The 22,023-nt window shown below is 42.1% G+C and overlaps 1 protein-coding gene across 15 annotated transcripts in view; it reads left to right on the top strand.

The window, feature by feature from the left end:
- The window catches only part of RALGAPA1 (Ral GTPase activating protein catalytic subunit alpha 1), a 131,390-nt gene that overhangs the window by 7,554 nt on the left and 101,813 nt on the right, over positions 1 to 22,023 (top strand). For all 15 annotated transcript variants that reach the window (XR_015950508.1, XR_015950509.1, XR_015950506.1 and 12 more), the window contains exons 2-9: positions 11,908 to 12,018; positions 13,093 to 13,142; positions 15,168 to 15,225; positions 16,371 to 16,414; positions 16,637 to 16,814; positions 18,297 to 18,412; positions 19,504 to 19,642; positions 21,312 to 21,520. Coding sequence is in view for 11 of the 15 variants with exons in the window: in XM_035109320.3 (XP_034965211.1) it covers positions 11,908 to 12,018; positions 13,093 to 13,142; positions 15,168 to 15,225; positions 16,371 to 16,414; positions 16,637 to 16,814; positions 18,297 to 18,412; positions 19,504 to 19,642; positions 21,312 to 21,520 (905 nt within the window). In the remaining 4 variants the exon portion in view is untranslated. The remainder of the gene's footprint in view (positions 1 to 11,907; positions 12,019 to 13,092; positions 13,143 to 15,167; positions 15,226 to 16,370; positions 16,415 to 16,636; positions 16,815 to 18,296; positions 18,413 to 19,503; positions 19,643 to 21,311; positions 21,521 to 22,023) is intronic.

Raw genomic sequence — 22,023 nt, 5'->3', positions numbered from 1 at the left:
TTGTAGCCTGTATGGGAATATGTTGTTTCTTTTACCTTCCATTTGGGCAAATCACATGGAATCCACTGGAGAGAAATAAAATCTGGATATGAATGTTGGAGAGTGTTGGACACAATGCTTCCTGCTGTTTGGCTTGCTGCTGACTGCTTATGAGGCAAGCAGCTCTCACCCCTGCCCTTGCCAACAAATAACATGACAAAGGATTTTTTTAAAAAGAAGGTGATGTAGGAGACAGGAAGATAAACTGCTGCCTCCCCAGTGGCTTTATAGAATATTTGGAAATATTTGACCATGGTTGTATAATAGTTGCTGATTTTACACATGAGCATGAAAGCGATACCACCCCTTTGTCAACACAGGCTAGTATACTGGAACATAACCATCTGAGAAGCTAAGAAGCCCTCTTTGGTCATTCTACCTCACATGATTCACAGTTGTGTGCAGCAGGCAGTGGGGCTGCACTTGCTGACCCTGCTGAGTAAGCCATGCAGCAAAGTTACTCGGTATTCTCATACTTGCCTTGTATATCAACAAGGTTGAAACTATCTAGGCTAGGGCGTAGAGCTTGCCCAGACATAAGTGAAAGAGCAGGAAAGTATTTACCATCCTGGTTTTTTAAGCAATATTTTATTGCTTCTTCTGAAGGGGGTCTCAAGGGTATGAAAAAGGAAAGGACTACTTATTTATTGTTGTACCTAGAGATCATCCTTCAATTTCCTCCATCTGGTCTAATTTCTGGCCTGCAGGATCGTCTGGGAAGGGCAAATACGGAAGGTCTGCTTGTATAATAAGATGCAGCAAACCTGAAATGAGATTAGGAAAATGATTTTCCAGAAACTGTGGGTGACTTAACTTCCCAGTATTATTCTCTGATGAAGTAGCTTCAGAATTTTGAAAACAGGACAATGTTATACTTACTGCAGAGTGAAGCCCCCCCCTCCAAGTTCCAAGTGTATATGTGGATGGCAGTGCATTATGAAACATTGCAAATATCTCCCAGGACCATTTTATCTTGAAGAATCAGAAGCATCATTTCCATACTTACTTGCACTCTTTACCTAAAATGTGAATTTGCCAAGTAGGTGCATGACAAGAGTTACAGTGGGGAGGGAATCAAACTGCAAGACAGCCAATCCATTTAAAACACACACAAACATACAAACATACAAAAACACACACACGTGAGAGACCACATCTGCATAACAGCATACTTCCACATCCACATCATGGTAGAGGAAAATGCTCATACTAACCCAAACTGATATTTGCTGCCGTAGATAAGTAGACGTTCACAGATGGACATCTGTGTGGCAGATTCCCCTGGCATTGCAAAAGTAGGCAAAGCCCTCTGTTGCTTCAACATGGGAATGTAGCTGCTTCCCCAGCTCCTTGAATTTTATTTTATTTAGAACAAAATCTAAACTGTTTAAGCAAAAAACAACAACTTACAAGTGATGTAGATAAACTACATTTGAGATAGTGACCTTGTAGTGCTAGTGAGTGTGCACATGCCTGTATTTTGTGCTATATCTGCATGTCAGAGTGAAGCCACATGACAAGCACTTGTGTCAAAAGCATACTGTATGAAACCTTTTGGTTGCTCCTGCGCTGACAGAGAATTCTCATTACATTATGATACTGCTCCAAATAAAAATTTCCACACCTCCCCACATTTTTTTTAAAAAAAACAACCACCATCTGTTCAAAGATCATTATAGTGTATTGCAGGGGGCTTACTAAATATAAACAGACACACCAGTGGAAAGGAAATGCTTAAAATTATGCATTAAGGTTGTTTGCTGTTTGCTTTCACCAAGTTGTTTACTTCTGTCTTACCCGTGTCAATGAAATGAGCAATAAAGCCACATATGCTTGAGGATAAATATATCTATATATAAATGCATTATCCAGGTTTCTATAATGGATGTCATCACAATATTCTGCTCCATATAGCAAATGGAAGAACTTAACTTCTTTGTTTACCGTTGTCTTAATTTCCCTTCCTTCCCCTGTTGCCTCCCGTATCTTGAATTCTATATTGTAAAAGATCTGTCTTTGTGGTGTTACTCTGTAAGGTGCCATGCATATTCATGGTGCTGTATGAATTACAGTAATAATAATAATTCTATGCACAAATTGGGACGCGGGTGGTGCTGTGGTCTAAACCACTGAGCCTAGGGCTTGCTGACCAGAAGGTTGGCAGTTTGAATCCCCACGATGGGGTGAGCTCCCGTTGCTCGGTCCCTGCTCCTGCCAACCTAGCAGTTCGAAAGCACGTCAAAGTGCAAGTAGATAAATAGTTACCTCTCCAGCAGGAAGGTAAATGGCGTTTCCGTGTGCTGCTCTGGTTTCGCCAGAAGCGGCTTAGTCATGCTGGCCACATGACCCGGAAAAACTGTCTGTGGACAAATGTCGGCTCCCTCGGCTAGTAAAGCGAGATGAGCACTGCAACCCCAGAGTCATTTGCGACTGGACTTAAATGTCAGGGGTCCTTTACCTTTACCTTTTTATGCACAAATTAGATTTTTAGCATTTATCTAAATGAGTGCTTTAGGTTTGTCCAGATGTTTAAATGCTGTAATACCCCCCTCTCACACACACCCGGCCAACTGATTAAAATAGCATTGTTGTGGAAATCTGTTTACAAGTATTCAGTTTGATGTGGTGCTAGGAGAGAGCAATGGTTGTATTGAATGGATAGTATAGCTGATGGTAAGGGTTCCATCACCGGAATGCAGATGAAAGCAATTTTTGCAGCCCCTGACCCTGCAAACTGTTAGTGCTTCTCTCTTCCCCTTTACTTCCAGGGACCATCCAGAGCTGATCTTTATTTATTTATTTTTTGCGGGGGGGGGGGTGTTGGCTTCAGAGAGAGGAAGAATAGCTGAAAATTGTTTTCCTCTTCCTTACATTGACTACCGTGCTATGGTCCATGGGGTCACGAAGAGTCAGACACGACTAAACGACTAAACAACAACAACACATTGACAAAAGGCTACCATCAGCTGAATAATGCTGTTGCCTACAACCCTATGTCTTTTGCTATGTAAAATGCCATGTCTAGGGATGGTTTCTCTCTCTCTCTCTCTCTCTCTCTCTCTCTGTGTGTGTGTGTGTGTGTGTGTCACTCTTATCTTGTGTCACTTACCCCAATATTTTTTTAAAAAATAATGCATTAGTTATAGCACAGTGCTGTTGGTGTTAGAAAAAGGAGCGGGTAAGAGAATAGGGGCCAGCAAACTTTTTCAGCAGTGGGCCGGTCCACTGACCCTCAGACCTTGTGGGGGGCCGGACTATATTTTGAAAAGAAAGAGAAAAAAAATTCCTATGCCCCACAAATAACCCAGAGATGCATTTTAAATAAAAGCACACATTCTACTCATGTAAAAACATGCTGACTCCTGGACCGTCTGGGGGCCGGATTGAGAAGGCGATTGGGCCGCATCCGGCCCCCATGGGCCTTAGTTTGGGCACCCCTGCTGTAACCCATTCAAAGCCTTAGGGATAATGTCACTAAAGAGTTCAAATAACTGAGTGAGACTGGATCTTTTTTATATAGCCCTACACTTTCAAATAAAACACTCCATCCACTATAGCACTCTGGTACCAAAAAATATTTAGATACGCTGTGATCCAGAGAACACCTGTGAGCATGTGCTTCTCTCCTACTCAAGAACTGCATTAGAAACTGCTTTTAATATTTCCTACTTTAAAGACGGCTTATCAAGTGGCACCTAGACCTATTGTGCTTGCTGATTCCCGGACCGTCTGCGGGCCGGATTTAGAAGGCGATTGGGCCAGATCTGGCCCCCGGGCCTTAGTTTGCCTACCCATGGAATAGGCTGAAGGAGTGGGCCCATAATGCACAGTGATTGATATTCACACACAAAATGAGCAGGAAAGAGCCATAGCACATATTTTGTATGCAGGAGGGTCCAGGTTCAACTTCTACCATCTCCAGATAGGACTGGAAAATATCCCAGTCTGAAACCCTGGAGTGCTCAAAATTCTGAACGAGAGATTTGGGAAAAGGCAGTTTATGCTTGTATGAGTTGACATCACAGTGTCGCAAAAAACAATCTTCAGTTCACTTTTCTATTTTGTTTGTTGTTCATTAAATTTGTATATTGCCCTATACCTGTAGACCTCAGGGTGGTTCACAACATAAAATTACAGTATAAAAAACACAAAATAAGCAATAAAAATAAAATTAAGACAACCCAATAACCCCCCTCCCACAACACATTTAAAAGGGCATTAGATGTCAATCAGCCCAAGGCCTGGTTAAAGAGGCACATTTTCGCCTGACACCTAAAGGTGTATAATGAAGGTGCCAGCCAAACCTCCCTGGGCAGAACATTCCACAAACGGAGCCGCTGCAGAAAAGGCCCATTGCCACTCTCTGAGCCTCTCCTGGAGGAGGCACACACAAACATGCCTCAGAGGATGATCTTGGGGTCTGAGTAGGTCCATATATAGAGAGGTGGTCCTTCAGGTATTTATCAATCTATTGATATGTCATAGCTTTAGGAGAACCTAGATCAGTCCAAATGCACATGACAGGACTACAACAAAGTATTTATGAGCTAGGCATTAAATGTTGAGGTGTTTGTTTTGAAAAAAAGTCTAAATGTCTGAACACACCCTAAAAATGGATTTAATCAAATACCAAAGTTTTTGCTTCTTTATTGTGTTACTTGGCATTTGGCACAGCGGTTTTAATCACCATCATTATCAAGTCCATATGAGGCTGCTAAACTGGAGATTGTATTGAAATCTAGGCAGAAGTCTGCCTCACATTGCATGGCAACAATAAAGGAACAGTTATTAATATCTACATATGCCTCCCGAATGTTAGCATAAACAAAAGCTCCTGCCAAGTACGGTGTCTGATCTCGCAAACAGCTCCCTAATGCAAAAACCCTCCAACTCTGAAGGTTAGGCCTATCCTTTCTATTGTTTAGGTTGCTTGAAATCACTTCCTGACAATCCTTTTTTCTTAGCCAAACTGTTTTAAATAAATTTCTGCCATGCTATCTTTGGGTGAAAAATGCTCAAAATAAAGCAGCTGATAAACAATACATGATGAAAACAACATCAGATAAAATCAAATGCTATGGACCAACAAAACACAGTAACAACAAACGTGGCCAAATAAACAAGTCTTCAGGGGCCACTTAAACTTTGGCTGCAAGGACTAGGGCCTCCTGGGGGCAGTGTTTAGTAATTGCTATTCTGTGCTACAGAAATATATCAAGAATTGGCTTAAAGCTCTATTGCAGTAGAGTAGACTCTATTGCACGGGTGTCAAACACAAGGTCCGCGGGCCAAATCCGGCCCGCGAGACCTCGTCATGTGGCCCGCGTAGCCGCTGAAGGGGGGAGGGTCAGACTGAGCCCTTCCGCGGACTCCTGTCCGTCCACAGCCGCTGGCCGGCGCCAGGGCTCAGCGCGCGGGAGTGCGTTGTGAGCGCCCAAAAAGCCTCCGGAGCGAGGGGAGGGAGCGGGGAGGGAGATGGCGGGCGCGTGCGCCTGGGCCGATCGAGCCATATTGGATATGAGGCAGTGAGCGGAGCGCCGGCGAGCCTTGCCTGAGCCCTGGCAGCGGCACGGGGCTGGAAAAACTCCCCGCAGGTAAGGCGGGATGCGGGGCCTCGTGGGTCGGGGGTGCCCGCCGCAGCTGCTGGGCGCGTTTTGCTGTGTGGGCGGCAAGGCTTTTTTCTGGCTCCTGAAGTTTGATGCGGGAGACGGCGAGGGAGGGCGGTAGCAGCAGCCAGGTGAGCAGGAGGAGCGCAGCGCTAGGGGAGGGGGAGCGAGCAAGCGGCGAGCGCTTCGCTCGGATGTGCAGCCGGGAGACGCCGCCTCCGCCGCAGCAGTACGAGCGCCAACTCCGCGTGCGCTTCTCGCGCTCCGCGCAAGTTCCCACAACACAGGAGAAAGGCGCTTTGCGCCCTCGCACCTCCGGGCCCAAAAGGGGGCGCCTGCCCGCCTGCCGTTTCCCTTCGCATTTGTTTTCCTGCTGTACTTGTAAAAAGTTCATAGGCGCAGACCACTGGAAGGTGCTCCTTCCACCAAATTTCACTCTGGGGAGCCCCTTTGCCAGTACCATTGATGCCTCCTCCTGTGGGACTCTTCTTTCAGAAAAATTAAAAAAAAGTTAATGCCTTGTGTTTGCCATATGTGTAATAAACAGTGATTGGCAATATTTGTATATTTTTTTTAAAAAAAAATTACAGTCCGTTACCAAAAATCATTTTACAATAATTGTACATTTGAATATCTACTTGCCATTATTCTGACTATGTTTCTGCTTTCAGAGCTAGTTATTACTTACATTATTACAAAAAACAGTAATAATTGAATGCAGTGACAATAATTTATGATAATAAAGAGTGGACACATAGTCCTACAGATAGAACCGGCCCTTTGAGGGTGACCAAACTGCTGATGCGGCCCCCAATGAATTTGAGTTTGACACCCCTGCTCTATTGAGTACAGCAGTGATGTTACAGCCTAAGTGCAGTGACCAAGTAAAGATAACGTTTTAACAGAAAGTCTCCTTAGAGTTATGACAAGATATAGAATATCTTGTCAACTGTGACTCACACCCAATTTATGTACTAATTCTACCACCCATTCTTGGTCCTCTATAGCAGCGTTTCTCAACCGGTGTTCCGCGGCACACTACTGTGCCGCGAGACGCTGGCTGGTGTGCCGCGATGAGAAGGGTGATTTGCATTGTCACGTCGCTGACCCGCCGGAAAGGACAATGCAAATTGCCCTTATCGTCTGCCCGCCTGGGGTCTGTGCGTGCCGTAATTTAAAAGAAACAACAGCAAGAGCTCAAGAATTTGAAAATTCCCGCGACGGCTGTGATTTGTTCTCGCGAGAGGTCAGCCTTCCCCCTCCCTCCTCCCACCCACCCCCCGCTCGTTTCCAGCCTGCCGGTGAGTGATTGCGGGTGGGGGGGGGGAGGAAGAGGACGACGACGGAGAGGCTGCTGCTGCTGCGCAGACAGACACCGAGCGAGAGGTCCACAAGGTCCGGGGCCACCATTATGGGCGTGCCCACTGGCCCTCACCTTCCACGGTTTCGGACTTGGCAACACCCCGGACTCCTTAAGGGAGTACCCTTCCGCATTTCGGGGGAGGTGATGGCAGCAACCTCCCCCCCCCCCCGCACCTGTACCTTCAAGAGAATCCAATGCCTACTGCCAACCCCCAAGTTGTGATGAATTGCTACGAGGTAGGCGAAAAACCACCAGGCCTGAGCCAATTTGCCAAGTGGGAAAAAGTCCTACCAGGACCCTTAACGGCGACCAACCGAAGTCCGCAGCAGCGTCATAGAGGAACCCTGCCTAAAAAGAGGGTGGGTGGGTGGGAAAAGCAGGAGCCGGGTCGAAGAAAAAGAGGCCGATTCCCCCCGCGGGCCTGCTTAAATGCACAGGCCACGCCCCCGCGAGGAATCCAGATTGGATGTGCCGAGGGCGCGCCGCGGCGGGGAGTCAACCAATGGGCTGGGGGGAATGCTAGCCATTCCCCCACCACGTGAAGTCCTCGTGTGCCCATAACATCTCCTCCCCCCGAGCGGGAAGAGATTTTGCTGCTGTTAATAGTCACTACTACTTAACCTTAAGGTTAAGTAAGTGGTTAGTGGTAAGGACCTAACAGAAGCAGAAGACATCAAGAAGAGGTGGCAAGAATACACAGAGGAATTATACCAGAAAGATATGGAGGTCTCGTACACCCCAGGTAGAGTGAAGTCAAATGGGCCTTAGAAAGCACTGCTAATAACAAGGCCAGTGGAAGTGATGATATCCCAGCTGAACTATTTAAAATTTTAAAAGATGATGCTGTTAAGGTGCTACACCCAATATGCCAGCAAGTTTGGAAAACTCAGCAATGGCCAGAGGATTGGAGAAGATCAGTCTACATCCCAATTCCAAAGAAGGGCAGTGCCAAAGAATGTCCCAACTACTGCACAATTGCGCTCATTTCGCATGCTAGCAAGGTTATGCTTAAAATTCTACAAGGCAGGCTTAGGCAGTATATGGACCGAGAACTCCCAGAAGTGCAAGCTGGATTTCGAAGGGGCAGAGGAACCAGAGACCAAATAGCAAACATGTGCTGGATTATGGAGAAAGCTAGAGAGTTCCAGAGAAACGTCTACTTCTGCTTCATTGACTATGCAAAAGCCTTTGACTGTGTTGACCACAGCAAACTATGGCAAGTTCTTAAAGAAATGGGAGTGCCTGATCACCTCATCTGTCTCCTGAGAAATCTCTATGTGGGACAAGAAGCTACAGTTAGAACTGGATATGGAACAACTGATTGGTTCAAAATTGGGAAAGGAGTACGACAAGGTTGTATATTGTCTCCCTGCTTATTTAACTTATATGCAGAATTCATCATGCGAAAGGCTGGACTAGATGAATCCCAAGCCGGAATTAAGATTGCCGGAAGAAATATCAACAACCTCAGATATGCAGATGACACAACCTTGATGGCAGAAAGCGAGGAGGAATTAAAGAACCTTTTAATGAGGGTGAAAGAGGAGAGCGCAAAATATGGTCTGAAGCTCAACATCAAAAAAACCAAGATCATGGCCACTGGTCCCATCACCTCCTGGCAAATAGAAGGGGAAGAAATGGAGGCAGTGAGAGATTTTACTTTCTTGGGCTCCTTGATCACTGCAGATGGTGACAGCAGTCACGAAATTAAAAGACGCCTGCTTCTTGGGAGAAAAGCGATGACAAACCTAGACAGCATCTTAAAAAGCAGAGACATCACCTTGCTGACAAAGGTCCGTATAGTTAAAGCTATGGTTTTCCCAGTAGTGATGTATGGAAGTGAGAGCTGGACCATAAAGAAGGCTGATCGCCGAAGAATTGATGCTTTTGAATTATGGTGCTGGAGGAGACTCTTGAGAGTCCCATGGACTGCAAGAATATCAAACCTGTCCATTCTGAAGGAAATCAGCCCTTAGTGCTCACTGGAAGGACAGATCCTGAAGCTGAGGCTCCAATACTTTGGCCACCTCATGAGAAGAGAAGAATCCTTGGAAAAGACCCTGATGTTGGGAAAGATTGAGGGCACTAGGAGAAGGGGACGACAGAGGACAAGATGGTTGGACAGTGTTCTCGAAGCTACGAACATGAGTTTGACCAAACTGCGGGAGGCAGTGCAAGACAGGAGTGCCTGGCATGCTATGGTCCATGGGGTCACGAAGAGTCGGACACGACTAAATGACTAAACAACAACAACAACAACTTAACCTTACATACTTTTGAGCTTTGCAGAGATCTGTCATGCTTGCATCTCATTGCCTTTGGGCCTAAAGTTAACATTTTCTTCTCTCTCCTTGTGTTCATGCACACATTACACCTATCTTTGCAAACTGACAGCAATGTTTCATGCATCTGATGAGTGAGTTCTGGTCCATGAAAGTTTTTGGCACAATAACACTAAATAGCAGGTCTTAGAAAAATCAATTGTGATATTACCAAGGCTGTAACATGCTAATTTTCATATTCTTTGTATGAGTTGTTAGAATTGAACTTTTTATATTACCCAAAGAGACAGCACAAGAATAAATGTATTATTTGCTTCCAAACTTTTTATATGAACTGTGGGGAATTGGTACGGTGGGGGTGGGGGGTGCACAGACTGTGGGGAAGTAAATTGCAGGGGAATCTATAGCAACCTTCCATTCACCTGTTTTCTGAAATTCAGCTCCCCCATAACTTCCCTAGTGTAAATACAGGCAAATGGTTTCACTTAGTTTTATCCTTAGCTACAAATTACTGAAACTGGGCTACTGCCTAAATGTTTGCTTTTTCTGATTGATTTGAATAGGAATTCAAACAGAAGGTCTAGCTAAAAGTTAAAAAGTGTGTGCAGTTCATGAAAGTATGCCTGACTGAAGACAGTTACAGGTGCCCACATTAACACAAAGAAGTGCATTTAGGAGATCCAGTCTGGTTTGTCATCTTCTGAATGTATATTTATGAAAGTGGTTATAGTTTTTACGATCTATCAAACTTTCAATAGGACCTGTGGATTTGCATAGGGTTCCATATATCATAGTTCCTATGTCACCTTTTGGAAATTGTTGTCATAGTTTGCAAAATCAGGACAGTGCTTTAAGCCCTTGTATGACTTGAAGGCACTTCTGCTTGTGCAGATTTTATTCCACCCCCATCTGCAGCCCCAAAAGCTACATCCCATGCTATTCTGGAGGGTCCTCCAACTTATAGGAATGGCTTGCGGTGAGCAGTCAAGGTTTTGCAGCAGGAAATTGGGAAGAGGGAGACATTTTTCACTAGTTTTTTTTTTAAAAAAACTATTTTTTATTAACTTTTTCCAAATAAACAAACAAAACAAAAACAATTTTTTTATACAATTCATCTTATATTCACCCATCTCAGTTCATTTCGCTCTGCCGAGCTGTGACTTCCCTTCCTCCCGTCATTCGGCTTTATTTCTCACTCTTATCTCGCAGTTCCTTTTTACCCACATTTTAAATCAGTTCGTAGGATTTATTTCAGTCCTGCAAGTGTCGTACTGCTACAGTTCTTCTCTATATATTAAATGAATTTACTCCATTTCTTTTGGAACTTTGTCTCTCCCTGGTTACGGATCCCACAGGTCAACTTTGCTAACTTTTAATTTGATTTGATCTTCTGTATATCTTTTCATTATGTGAACAGATCGTTCCTAGTATTATGCTCTTGCATTGTACTGCAAAAGCTACCCTCTTCTTCACTGATGAACTTCTATATGGCATTTACATTGGGCAAATATACATAGCATGGGTAAACACAGAATCCAGATTAGAGAATTCTCTAAAGGTGACAGTTAAGTGTTTTGCTATGTATTGATGTAGGAAATAATTGCATATTAAACTCTGTGCCTGTCTTCTGATAAGTAAGTCCAATTGAGTTAAGTGGAGAGTTACTTTTAGGTAAGTGTACATAGCAGCAGTGGGGAATCTTTGGCTTGCGGGCTTAATTATGCACTCCAGTCTCTCCAAATAACTTGCAAGTCCATCTTCTTTAGACCACATCCACTTGGGTAATGTTATCTGCTACCACCTATCAATCTCTTCCGCCACTCTGTCTTTAAATCACAATTTTTGTAGCTTTCCATCTGACCATGGCACTTCCTACTTCAATTTCTCCTTCCATCACCACTTTCTGTGTGGCATGGGTTTATTTTGGAGGTCCCTTCGGCAGCATTTAAAAATGGTACTCTTCACAGTGTCTGGTATCTGTTGCTAAGGTTATTACCGGGACACTCTGGACACTGTGATTTACTTCCTACCTTCCTTTGCATGACCAGCTTGAAATCAAGGTGGACTCGAAAGGAAGAACTGGGACCATGCTTAGAACTTCCAAGGAAAAACTATGTATTCTTCCACATGACAGAGTGGATCCAGTTCCCTACCAGTGTGTAGGAGTGCAGGCTTAAGCTATGAACCTGTTGAGTCCTCCTTAAGAAATTGGTACCACTGCAGGTACCAAAAGTATAATAGAATTTGAGAGGGTGAGGGATAGACCATCAATTAAAGAGATTGTGTTTGGATCATCAATAAATTACACAAGGGGCATTTATACTTGGTGTGGAGGGGGGATTAAAATGTGATTAAATAGTTCATATAGTGAGTTTAAAAAAACGAATTATTTTCCCCAAATATGCCTCCTTTTCTCAGTTAATATGGACTAGCTGCAGCTGTGACATAAAACCCCTAAGCTATCTCTGTAAAAATATAAGGGGGTATAGAAGGTTATAGAACTGGTTACTCATGTTTTGTAATGTAATTATTAACTGTTTTTTCTATTGTCATTCAGCAGTGTGAAGTGTTTTGTAGTGCTGGGTAATAATGAAATTATCTTTTGTTTGTTTTGCAGAGAATGCAGAATCTATCGATCTTAAGCAGTTTTTTGACCTACATTTTTCACATATATATTACATCTTCTTTGAAAATTTTGTGACTATTGAAATTAGTCTTAAACAGAAAGGTAAGAATTTTTATTAAAATGTTTGACTTTGATTTTAATTTTTACATTTTGCACTCATTTCATTAGAATTACCAGCCAGTGCTTCAGTTTCTTCTGCAGTGTGCTGGTTCTCATAGGTTCAAAGTTTTTAGTTTGGTTTACTAAAAAGAAGTAAAATAAACATGCTAAGCTATATCACTCTCTAGAGCAGGGATAGCCAGTGTGATATCTTCTAGATGCTGCAGCCCCAGCCAGTTGTCAGAAATGATGGCAGTCGGATAGAGGGCAGCATATTGGCTGCCCCTTCTCTTGGGCATCAGGAAAATTTACGTTGCAAATTATTAAAAATTTTGGAAAACCCACAACACCAAGCTATATTATTAGATGTTCTGATGATTCATTGTTTAGGCTGCTGCAGTGCATTCTGCAGGGGACTGCCCTTGAAGACAGTCCACAAACTGTAGCTGGTGCAGAATGCAGTTGTCAGGTTACTTACTGGTGCCACAAAGTGAAATCATGTGTCGCTGCCTAGCTGTCTGTTTGCCAGCGGGGCTGATTTAAAGAGTTGAGTCTGGCCTATAAAGTCCTTAACAGCTTGGGACCCCAGCATTTGAAAGAGTACTTCTGGTAACCTGGGCCTTAAAGTGTGAAGGACAGGCTCTGTTTGTAGTTCTATCAATAGTAGTTTGTTGTGTGATGCTGTGGAGGAGTAACTTCTCCCTTATGACCCCTGGAACTCCCTCCCACTAGATATATGGGCATCTCCCATGTTATCTATTTTATATGTCATGAAAGTGTATTTTTGCATTCAAGACTCTGGAGATGGCTGATTTCAATAACTTATTTCTGAACTTACTGTTTTATGATTAAAATAATCTGTTTTATGATTTTGTATTTGTGTTGTATTTTAATCACATATTTGTGTACCCACCCACCTTGTACCTGTGGGTTGAAGGGCAGGCTATAAATATGATAAATTTCTCCCTCTTAGGCAGCTGGGTAAAATAAAATAAAACGGTGATAGTTAATTATTACAAAACTGTAGTTATTTTCACTATATTTAGTTGCTGAAAACAATCCTGTTATTGAATTTAGGTCACAAGTCACAGAGAGAAGAACTAGATGCAATACTTTTTATTTTTGAGGTAAGATTCTTCCAATGTAGAAATTCTGCTGTCGTCTAGGTCTTTTATTCTGATCGCTTTTTTTAATACACATTCTTGTAATGCAAGTGGTAGCTTGTAAAGGTTAAGCTGGAAAGTCAAGAATTAGTCTCTGATGAAGGGATAGTTAGCTGGACTCTTAACACTCCTTGTCAATATGGCCAGTACAGTGGATGCTCAGGTTGCGAACGTGATCCGTGTGGCAGGCACGTTCGCAACCTGCAGCGTTTGCAACCCGCAGCGCCGCGCCTGCGCATGTGCGGGTCACGATTCGCTTTGCACATGCACAGAAGCACCGAAACCCGCAAGTAACCCCTCTTTGGTACTTCCAGGTTCGGCGCGGTGCGCAACTCGAAAACGCACAACCTGAAGCGTCTGTAACTCGAGGTGTGACTGTAGTCAGAGATAATGAATTGTAGTGCAGCAACACTACATGGGCTCTTCATCCCTGCTTTAACGGTTCCATATAATCCATTTGTGGATTTTAATTACCTGTTGGTTTTTTATTTTTTATTAGTAGTAAAATAATAGAATTCCATAGTTGGAAGAGATCATAAGGGTCATCTACTCCACTCTCTGCAATGCAGGAATCTTTTGCTCAACATGGGGCTCAAACCCACAACCCTGAGATTAAAAGTCTTATGCTCTACTGAATGAGCTATCCCAACTACAAGTAGGACTCGGTCAAATGGCAGAAGGTAGAAGACTTTGGGGGTAGTTTTCATTGACCGTAAACCAGAAAACTGCTTTTAAGTATCCGGAAGGACTTTTGATTAGGTTTCATATTACATACCCCTTAACACATACACCAAATTTACATTTATTAAAAACTCTCTTCCTCCCACCTTTCTAAAGAAAATCTACCAAATTCAGTTTAGAATTATATAACTCATTTGTCCCAAACAAACAAAAATCCATTCATCCAGAGGGTATACACGATAATAAATCCTTGATAACTGATTTCAACGAGGTAATTCCAAGGAAGTGATGCATTTGATATAATTCCATGTCATATTGTAAAAAGCTGCTAATTCAGATTGGAGAGGAATCTTAAGTGTCATGTGTGGGTACTTAAAACTAGGGTTGGGGGGAGTCCCAAATTCTTCTTTTCTTTGAATTTTAGTCATGATTTCCAATTGTATAGACAATTGAAAAAGGCACATGTAGACCCTTGCTTGCAGCTTGGTCTGTATAGCTGGAACTTCCCAATTTGATGTTTGATATAAACATCAGCTAAGGATTTTTGTTGCTGTTCTTTAAATTAAACCAATGAATTGTGTCAGCTTTGATCATTTCACAAAAGAAAACTGAGTCAATAGTAAATTGATGTGCCAATTTATCTCCACTTCTCAGGTGACGTTAGAATATCCCATGCAGACACTTGTGGGCTGGGGATAAGAAATTACAGTGCAGCTTTTTTGTTTTAATTCCAAAGCACATTTCTTTTATGGCAACGTTGTTCTTGCTTGCATTTGTTAGCAGTTCAAGTGGATGTCTAATGCCGACAAGGGAAAAAAATCTGAAATGAAAAAAGTAGTTGTAAAACTTATGAAGATCTGATCTGAAAGCCTCTGAGGTCCTGTAATTAAAGTCCTGTAATGAAAACCAGGGCCACCTTCAGTAACTTTGAGACAATACACAAATGTGTTAAATGACATACCTAACATAAAACTATGCAAACCAGTTTGTTTGTTTGTTTGTTTAAATTCAAAATTATACATAAATAGCTTTAAATTCACTTTGTTAACCCTTCTTGTCATAGTAGATTATTTTGTTTTCACTTCTAGTGATGGTGGTCTTCTGAATTTTGTTATTTTTGAATGTTTTTAAATACCTGTTTCTAACGGTCTTTTATTGATAATTTTAACTTTTATTTTTGCTTTTATTTTGTAATCCTCATAGAAGTTTTATTTCAATGAAGCTGTATAAGAATTTTATTAAATAAGTAATTTGTGCCATTGTGCCCTAATGATTGCTCCATGTATTTATTGACTTCTGCTTTTGTAGAAAATTTTACAACTTCTTCCAGAAAGAATTCATCAAAGATGGCAGTTTCACAGTATTGGTATGTATTGGTAATATGGTAATGGCATTATCATTTTTATTAATGTAATTAGTATTCTCAAGCATCAAACAAACGCTCACACAGCTTTATACAGTGTTATCTGCTGTCATGTCTAATTAGTGCTCTTGGAGAGAAAAATATAAATGTCATGGATTGAAGGAGGAGTGGCTGAATTGATGGCCTGGGAGCTAGACCAGACCTCAAAGTAAAATTATTCCCCCACTGGCATTCTGATAAACTTTAATTAGGGTCTGATTTAAAGAGTTTGATCAATGTGTTTCAGTTGTAGGGGGCAGAAATATTTGCATGTTCAAAGATTAGAGATATCTTACATCTCTTGTAAAATTAGTGATGTGAAACATCTCATTTTGGATTTTATATCTAAAGTTGAGGGCTTATCCTCTATGACTGCAACAGAAATGTGGACACTTGACTGGGTGGGGAGGGCCTAGTTTGTGGGGCAAAATGCACTTCCGATCCACATGAGAAACAGAGCCGCAATACAGAAGTTGGCCACCTGGGGCTTAGCGAACCCAATTCAAAATGTTTCTTTTGTTTTGTCACTGATTAAGATAAGTTAAGGAAAATTCCATGCGTTTGCTACTTTGCTAACTCATGCACACATTAGTATGTAAAATTTCTAGCAAATGCTGCATATATTACGGTAGTCATGTTTAATGCCTCTGCATAGCATGTTACAAAGGCACAATGAATTCATTAATTGATGGGAAATTCATGATTGGAATTGAAATTAAAATATAATTAACATACATATACTTTAAATTATAATCAACATGAATTATGCATGTTTCGTACTCCCGCAGAATCCATCCAATGCTGCAGTGTCGTCTTTATTTCTTTGATGGCAAACTAGCTATTACTTTTGCTGAATGTGATATTTGGAATTATTTTATTGTTTGTATGGAGAAAAGTATAGGTCCAGTTTGATTAAACAGATAGAGAAGGTGAACTTTTCTCACTTCTGGCATTAAGTTTGTTGCCAGAGGGCATGAAGGCTCACCAAGATGAATCAAGAGTTTGCCAAGGACTTGTTATGAAGACTTTATTAAGTCCGACCGAGGGCTCTCACACCTTAAATTGGCAATGAAACAACAAATACTGAATGTGTTGTTTTTTCTTTTCAGGATTGATTTTAAAGAAATTACTTCACACTGGGAATTCTTTAAAGGTATGACGGATAACCTTGTTTTTTCTTTGTCAAAGAAGGGGAGGGGGTAAAGAGTATTTGTAATGTTGGGTCAGATCTTTAGAAAGCTATTTAAAGGTGTCTCATTGACTGTAATTGGATTAATCTAAGAGTTGTATTAGCATTGGGCTCAAGTAACTGTTGAAATTGTAAATTTTACCTATAAATGTGAAATTAAAACATTTTATCACTTTGTTCTTCAAGATTCGTCGTGAGGGTGTACGTCTCTTCCTCTTGTGGTTGCAAGCACTTCAAAATAATTGTAGCAAAGAGCAGCTATGTATGTTTTCTTGTTTAATTCCTGGATTTCCATCACCACAGTCTGAACACGGGCCTCGAACACTAGATAATCTCATTAATCCTGTGCTCAGTGTTCAAGAAAGTAAGTATGTAATGGTCATATGCATACAGTATATTTGTCATTAGTTGTTGGCACCTGACTGTCTCAAAAGACAGTGAAGTGTACCTCCAGGGGTGAAGTCAAACCACTGTGTTAGCAGTTCAGAAGTGACCCCCCCCTTCGCCAGGGTGCAAGCCTAGGTAGTATGTATGGACATCCAGGGCTGCCCAGACAAGAAGACTCCACTTTTGGCCTCGCTGGTGTGGCCCAAAGGAAAACAGAGCAATACTTTGACACCAACTTGGCTGCAGTAGTTGCCAGAGGGACGTGTACAAGGCACCACCCAACCATCTTAGGGACTCCACTCCAGATTTGTGTAGGGTTTGCTCCTTAGCCTTTACTTCTCCTGAAGATGACACACAAAGTAGTGTAGGTTTAGGATCAGAGCTTTCCTTCTCCTGGATGGGCTACCTTCCCACGTTGTTGAGCCCCATCTGCCCCTCACTTCCCTCTACAGCATGTGCAGAAACTGCCTTCTTGACCATTGGACTCACAGTTGGTCTCAACTGCTCAATCCGCCGGAGGCTGTCTTCGCATGCAGGGGAAGTCCCTAGCTCACCGAGGGTTTGAGACCCATAAGCGACCCTCACCTGGTTTAACCAGCCAATCAAAGTTGTTCCCAGAGTATGGCCACTGTCACATGCTGACAGCTTCTAGGAGCCACAAGTGAAAGCTGAGTGGGGCGTCGGGACCAAAATTGTACACAATACCCAAGAAGGAGCATGACTTGTCCCCCACCAGAATTACTACCCTTTCCTTACACTCCCCACATTCCCCTTGTCATTAGTAATGCAGTCCTAAGCATATTTACTCAGAAGTAAGGCCTTCTGAGTTTATTATTGAGTTTAATGACTGAGATGGAGAGCATATTGCAGTCTTCCACTTGTTTTTCTGCACCCTTGGAAAGAATTACCATTGAACTTAGTGGATCCTCTTTCCCACCTTCTGCCTTGTGTGTCCCAAAACTGCAGCCTGTTAGCGATTGGGTAGGAGGAGGGAGCATGTCCTTTTTGATGATCCAGCCCTTGCTGGACTCCTGGTTTTTCCAAGTTATTTCTACCTGAATCAGAAGTACTGTAACTCAATACCTGGAGCTCTGGGGGAAGGCGGGATTGCTAGAAGTGACATGCACTTATCTACATAATGGATGTTATGTTGCAATTCATTCATATCCCAGAAGGTTGGTTGATTCATAGTTGAGCACGGTGTTAAAATAGTTCCTTAAGATAGAAATAATATTCCTTTACTGTATTGTTCTTCTTTGCGTAGTTTTGTGTTCACTGATTGAAGAACACTCCCTGCATTAAACAAAGGAAGCTATGTGCTTATGAACATAAACTGAAAACAATCATGCATTAGCTTTCATAATGTACCGTATTCATTTTATTTATTTATTTGAATTTAAGACATGTATACACTGTAACATACCCAACCTGACAACCTGAATATTTATTGTTTGAGCAGCACAAGTGACTGTAGAAGAAATCACTCCACTTGTCCCCCCACAATCAGGAGATAAAGGACAGGATGATCTAACAAGCTATTTTTTAGAAGCACTTTTGAAATACATAGTAATTCAGGTATGTTGTGTTTCCTGCATTTACTTGAAAAACTGATATGTAATTTTATTATTGTCGACTGCAGGAGATCCACTCTATTCCAATTTCTTTCTCTTGCTGAATAATGGTAATCTGTTTAAAGCCATTTTTACAGCCTAATTGCGGGTTGGAAATGCTTTAAGTTTAGTATAAATTGGACCTGCTGTTCCGAGAAGAGAAGAGCTCTTTCCATCCCCAAAAGGGTTGCATCCACCAGAGGTTCCTGTTCTGCATCCCCAGATCACATCCCACACTGTTCTAGAGAATAAATTTGGTTCTTAGGGAGTTGCAGGCGGGAAAGGGAATAATTTAAAATTTTCCTTCCATCCTGTGTGAGCATCCATTTTGCACATTTCTGTTCTTTGCAACTTTGAATCCAACTTATTATATTTACCTTCATGACTCAGAACCACTTACAGTGAATATATTGTTAGATTAACTTAAAACACTTCAAGAACTAATGGTCCTTACTTCCCTGTTAGAGTATTCTAATGCACATAAATGTCTCTCCCAGTGCCTTCATAATTTATATGGGTGAATCTGGCACAAAGCAAGCTTTGTCTTCTCTTTTTTTTCCTTATTTACTCTCCAGTATTGAAAGGCAGATATGAGAGTACAGTGCAGTTTTCTAAGTCTTTTCAGTTCATGTTTTTGTCCTTGCAGCAGGTAAGAAACAGGAAGATGAGTGTATAAGGTGCAGAAGCTTCTTCCCTTGTCTCCTTCTAGCTGTCTCTCCCTTGGCTCCTCTCTTCTGTTTCAGGAAAAATGTAGTGGCAGCAGAGTATCAATTCCTCTGTTCCATCTTGCATGGAACTCAGTCATATGAAAAGACACATGCTAAAATCTTGTACAATGAAGGATCTGGAAGCTGGGCAGAAATTAAATTATAATTACTGCACTATTTCTGCACATTTTTTAAATAGGAACACATTAACATGCAGAGAGAAACTGATGGAGATTGTGTAGTTGAATATAAATAATATTGATTCCACATACCTGTTACTTTGGGATGTACTGCTACACTCTTTTGGCCTCCTAAATACCTGTAAATAATCTAAAATTCATTTTTGTAGGTCAAAAGCCTGGAATGGAAGAACAAAGAAAACCAAGAAAAGGGATTTTCATTCTTATTTTCACATTTTAAGAAATACTACTTGCCTTATATTTTCCCAAACATGTGTAAGGAGAGCAGCTTGTATAACCCTGTACTTGGTAAGCATTATTTCTGTATCTCTTAGCAGCCTTCGCCATTTGTAATACAATGTTTGACACAGGGGCACAGTACTTCTGTGCTCTTCTTCTGCAGGATCAGGTCTTACATAATGGTAACATTGCAGACATCCTATGCCTAGCTTTGCCTATACCTAAACTAGCAGCTCTACCCTCTTGTATCTGTATTCTTACTAGGATTCGAATGGAAAAACTTTAGCTGGTTTAGTGACATATTCTTCAGCATCTTTTGAATACAAATGTCACTTTCTTTGCATTGAGAGGAATTCAGTGCTGCAATATTACGATTGTTCCATTAGCGCAAGCATTTCTGCTTTCCAGATGGAACCGTCTCCCCTCTCCTCCCCCTGCACACTGTTGTGGATTTTGTCCTGGACCCTCAAAGCCAATTTAGGGGGGGGTGAATGCTGATGGAGGAGAGGTTGAAAGCCCCTTTATGTTAATAGGACTTGTTGCTCTGGCCCCTGCTAGTACAACTATTCATCTTAATCTGACCCACTTTGTTGTAGACTGCATAAACTTTGGGTTGTATCCAGCAAAGTTGTCCCATTTCTGCAAGGGCTTCCTTTTCTCATGTGCCTGCATGTTGTCCTGCACATCTGCTGCCGAGGGTTGCAGAGAAACCAGAACACATTTGGGGAGTACACTGGGGGATGAGAGGAATTGGAAATTCTTTCCAAAAGCAGAGGTTCTCGCAGAAACAGGAAGACATCATTGGGTGCAACCCTTGATTTCCATAACGCTGGTTGATAGAACAATAATTCTTAAACTAAGCCATTTTTGCCTATCTTTGGGTAAACTCTTCTTTGTCTGCGTAGTATTTGTAATTGTGGTTTTCTTTGTACAAGGTAGAAAGTGATAGAATCCATATCTACTCCACTACCCAGCTTTATTACAGACTATGCTAGAGATCCCAGAAGTACCTAGACTGTTAATCATGTACGCAGCTGCTTTCCTAAGTGGTGGCCCTCTTGTGGCAAGTTGATCAATATTCAGCAACATCTTAGCACATGCCACATATGACTACATTCTAATAAAATGAGTTTAATCCTGAGGAAATTTAAGGCTGCTATATTAGGCCCTGAACCTCAGCACGTTTACTTGGAAGTAAGTTCTCTTGATTTCAACAGATTATTTCTAAGTAAGTGTGCATAAAGAGTTTCAGCTTTAGTTTGCTTTGCTACATTTTCTAACAGTGTTTAAAGCCTCATTCTTTAATAATATAGTGTTTAATAATACTGTTTGAAATTAATGTGAAACATTTATAGTCATACTTTATATGGGGGTGGGGGTGGAAGCATGGCATTTGAAATTATTTGCTCTTGTGCAATTAAATTTCTGTAACTCTTATGTACTGTTTCAAACTTTTGAGGCAAATTCCATGTAATATCTTTCTCTTTCTCATATATATATATATATATATGAGAGAGAGAGAGAGAATTGATTTGTTTGGATGGGTTTTATTGCAAAATGTATTACATGTTAGTAATGCCTGGTGTAACTCCTATCTAGTTGTATAGTGGCTAACTACTTTTTAAGTAAAAATTCCTTCATCATAACTTTTTTTTTATGTACCCAGAAATGGGTATATTAGCTTTGATTGGATGCTTTCTATCCCCTTATTATTTAGAAATTGTTTTCTTCTCTATAGAGATACCACAGATGAGACCAAAGCCACATTATGTAATGATAAAGAAAGATGCTGAAACCAATGAAGCAATATATTGCACAAAGGAACCCTTCCTTAAGGCCCGGGTTATTGTCATCCGATGGTTGGTGTCTTTCTGGCTTGAGCCAAAACCTCACGCAGGACCTCAGATTCCTGGAATGGAGGGTGAAACTGTGCCAAAGAATATTCAGGTAGAGCCAAAAAGGTGATTTGGGTGGGACTGAATAGGGATGGGGGGGGGGGGAGGGAGAAGCGGGAGATGTTGGGCGGGGGGAGGGAGAAGCGGAGGACTGATCTTATGCTCCGTTTCTCCACGCCGCCGCTTGGCACACAGCTGGCTCGGGGAAGGCAAGCGCCGCTGCCATCGCCAATCCCCCGAGCCGAAGCACAGTGGGCGCAGCGCTTGGGTCGGGGGACTGCCAGTGGCAGCGGCGCTTGCCTTTCCCAAGCCAAGCGCCCGCTGTGCTTCGGCTCGGAGGACTGGCGGCGGCCGCGGCGCTTGCTCGGGGCTGTTGCCGCCTGCCTGCCTTCCACGAGCCAAGCAAGCAAGCGCCGTGGCCGCTGCCAATCCCCCGGAGCCCATAGGCAAAGGTAAAGGGACCCCTGACCATTAGGTCCAGTCGTGACCGACTCTGGGGTTGCGCGCTCATCTCGCATTATTGGCCAAGGGAGCCGGCGTATAGCTTCCAGGTCA

Source organism: Zootoca vivipara, chromosome 1 (assembly GCF_965207765.1).
Source record: "Zootoca vivipara chromosome 1, rZooViv2.hap1.1, whole genome shotgun sequence".
NCBI lineage: Eukaryota > Metazoa > Chordata > Lepidosauria > Squamata > Lacertidae > Zootoca > Zootoca vivipara.
Note: the sequence above shows the minus strand (reverse complement) of the source record. Positions and strands in the feature narration are given on the sequence as shown.